The 3,353-nt window shown below is 37.8% G+C and overlaps 1 protein-coding gene across 1 annotated transcript; it reads left to right on the top strand.

The window, feature by feature from the left end:
• Positions 1-1,091: 1,091 nt before the first annotated feature.
• LOC139497453 (uncharacterized) lies at positions 1,092-3,139 on the top strand. Its single transcript, XM_071285678.1, has 2 exons — positions 1,092-1,113; positions 1,359-3,139. The coding sequence occupies exons 1-2, from the start codon at positions 1,092-1,094 to the stop codon at positions 3,137-3,139; spliced, it is 1,803 nt and encodes a 600-aa protein (XP_071141779.1).
• Positions 3,140-3,353: the final 214 nt, after the last annotated feature.

The raw sequence follows: 3,353 nt of genomic DNA, 5'->3' as shown, positions 1-3,353 counted from the left end.
TACAAAGCTGAAAGCCGTTCGTTCCGGACATAAAGGAGCAATTACAAGACTTTGGAAGAATTTTGGAGACATACGAGACACTCCCGAAATAGAAATTGAGGATGTCACAGCTATTTTAGATTCCGTGTTACAGAAAAAGAATATTCTTAAAGATCTGAATGATAAAATTGTGGACGCAAGCTCGGATGAAGACGTGGTGGATGAAATTCAACAAACAGATGAGTACATGTTCGATTTAGATTAAAAAAATTCGTCAAATTAGAAAACTCATTAATCCCTCCCAGTCGAAAAGTCATAATTTACCCGTCAATACTACCGTTTTTCAAGCTAGTAACGTTACTCCCTCTGATACACCCATGCATACCTTGATTTCACCTACAGCAAATAGTGTACCCGCAAGCGACTCTTCTCAATTGAACCCGCACGCCAATTGTTTCACGTCGACATCTCATGTAAAATCGAATGCAGCCTCGTTTTATACAAGTAACCCCGCTATATCAGAGATTATTCCTACTACGAACCCGTCTATGCATATTCCAAGTTTACATTCGTCTTCTAGCACAAATAATCAGTACCACAAATTACCAAAGTTGAACTTGCCTACTTTTAAAGGGAATATTTTAGATTGGCAATCCTTTTGGGATTCATATGAGACATCTATTCACACAAATCCAACACTCAGCGACGTACAGAAGTTTAACTACTTAAAGTCACTACTACAGGGAGAGGCGTTTCAGACCATATCAGGTTTTTCTATGACAAACACTAATTACGTCAAAGCTATTTAGTTGTTACAAGAGAGGTATGGACAGATACATACTATAATACAAACATACATGCAAGCTCTACTTGAGATTTCGCCGCCGATTTATACTTTAGTAAGCCTCCGCAATTATTATGACAAAACTGAAACTTACGTACGAGGTCTAGAGTCACTCGGACAGACAACAGACACGTATGGTTCACTACTGATACCCGTTATTCTGAACAAGTTGCCCCCAGAAATACGCCAAAACCTAGCAAGACAACACGGACTGTCAAGTTGGAATTTGAATGATTTGAGGAAGAGTATACTGAACGAAATTCAAATCATGGAGGCAGGACAAAATACAGGTAATTATCTTGATTCTATAGACCACCAGTTTGCAAACTCATCTATAAGTACATTTCACACAGGAAATAATTCACCACAAGGGAACACAACACACAACCGAAGAAAAGCCAGCCCCGGAATATTTAGGAGAGACCATGTTTTTTTTGTAAAGACATACATCCACCTACATACTGTACCAAGGTTAGTGATCCTAAATCCCGCATATCTATAGTCAAACGAGACAATTTGTGCTTTAATTGTTTAGGAAATCATCATGCTAATGAGTGTAAATCTAAAAGAACGTGTAGACACTGTGACAAGAGACATCATTCCAGCTTATGTAATGTAAGTAACCATGGTAACAGGGAAACTCAAAACAACCCAGAGATACAGAATAATCAAAGTCAGAATCAATCTACATCTGTAAGTCTCATCAATACTACTGAAAACAAGGAAGATACGAACATTTTACATTCATCGACACAGATGCGCACAACTGTGCTATTGAAGACGGCTGTAGCTCCTGTATGGTCAGGTAGTATATGTACGAATACGAATATTTTATTTGATGAAGGTGCACAAAGATCTTTTTTAACAGATGATCTAGCGAAAAAATTGAATTTGAAAACTGAAGGAGTTGAAGTTGTACACCTATCGGCATTTGGAAAGGACAACACTAGCATGAGAGAACTACGTAAATCCACCGTACACATTGAAACAGGAAATAGGCGTAAATTTCCAATTGAAGTTCTAATTGTACCTACAATAGCAGTCCCACTTCAGAATCACATGCACAACGTTAACCGAGATATGAACTATCTAAAAGGATTGAGACTCGCTCATCCAGTTACCAAAGAAGATTCTTTTGAAATTTCTTTACTTATTGGTGCCAACTATTATTGGGATTTTATTGAAGACGAGGTTATACGAGGAGATGGACCGACCGCGGTAAGATCAAAGCTTGGGTATTTGCTATCAGGACCCTTACAGTCAGGTATAGCACGTTCGTCTACGACAGCTGGCGTCTTTAACTTACTAGTTTCGCACAAATCAGAAGAATTTAACTTGGAAGTGTTCTGGAAACTTGAATCGATAGGCATAGATTCATCCGAAAATCAAGAGAAAGAGACAAATTATTTGAAAGACTATCAGGAGTCATCAATTGAATTTCTAGGAGATAGGTATTCGGCGAAATTACCATGGAAACAAGATTACGAAGAATTACCGTCAAATTATGATGTCGCAAAAAGGAGAACGGAAAATGTTATCAGAAGAATAGGTAAAGATGCGACCATGTTAAAAAAATACGGAGATATTATAAAGGAACAGGAACTTCGCGGATTTATTGAGAGGGTTGATGAATTAGAACCGACAATTAACAAGGTACATTATATACCACACCATGCCGTTGTTAAGAAAGATTCCAGTACAACACCAATACGCATAGTGTATGACTGCAGTTGTAAGATGTATCAAAATCAACCTAGTCTGAATGATTGCTTAATGAAGACTCCTCCAGAGTTAAACAACTTATCCAAGATCTTGGTAAGATTTAGACTTCATCGTTATGCTATCACTACCGATATTGAGAAGGCTTTTTTACATGTAGGACTCAACAAAGACGACCGAAATGTAACACGATTTCTATGGTTAAGTAACCCTTCAGACGTAACCAGTCCGTTAATGACGTATAGATTTAAAGTGGTACTATTTGGAGCAACTTGCTCACCATTTATCTTGAGCGCTACTCTGTTAAAACATTTACAGCAAACCAACAGTAATACCGCAAGAATGCTTGAACGTGATTTATATGTGGATAACATTTTGACTAGCATTGACAGAGAGAGTGACGCTTTGAACTTCTTTGAGCAAGCAAGGGAAATGATGAGTAAGGCAGGATTTAATTTGAGGTCTTGGAATTCGAACAGCATAAAGGTACGACAACAAGCAGTATCTCAGACTGTTTTAGACACGGACACAGACACGAAAGTATTGGGAATGAGATGGAATAGTAACACAGATTATCTTTTCTATCCACACAAATGAAAGGAAGAAAGTACGACAAAACTTGTAACTAAACGAGAAATATTGAGATATTCGTCAGGAATTTACGATCCTCTAGGATTACTGAGTCCAGTGACAATAACGGCTAAAATTTTGTTGCAAGAAATATGGAAACTTGGATTACAATGGGACAGTATAATAGAAGGAGACATATGTATCCAATGGATCGGTATACGCGAGAATATTGAGACCGCTA

Source organism: Mytilus edulis, chromosome 12 (genome assembly GCF_963676685.1).
Source record: "Mytilus edulis chromosome 12, xbMytEdul2.2, whole genome shotgun sequence".
Classification (NCBI taxonomy): Eukaryota; Metazoa; Mollusca; class Bivalvia; order Mytilida; family Mytilidae; genus Mytilus; species Mytilus edulis.
The sequence above is the reverse complement of the archived record's forward strand: the minus strand, read 5'-3'. Positions and strand labels throughout refer to the sequence as shown.

Bases quoted from the DNA above. Each gene is read 5' to 3' on its own strand.
- LOC139497453 (XM_071285678.1), top strand. From the start codon at position 1,092: ATGGAGGCAGGACAAAATACAG. The intron at 1,114-1,358 runs GTAATTATCTTG...TTAATTGTTTAG, and splicing joins GGAGGCAGGACAAAATACAG to GAAATCATCATGCTAATGAG.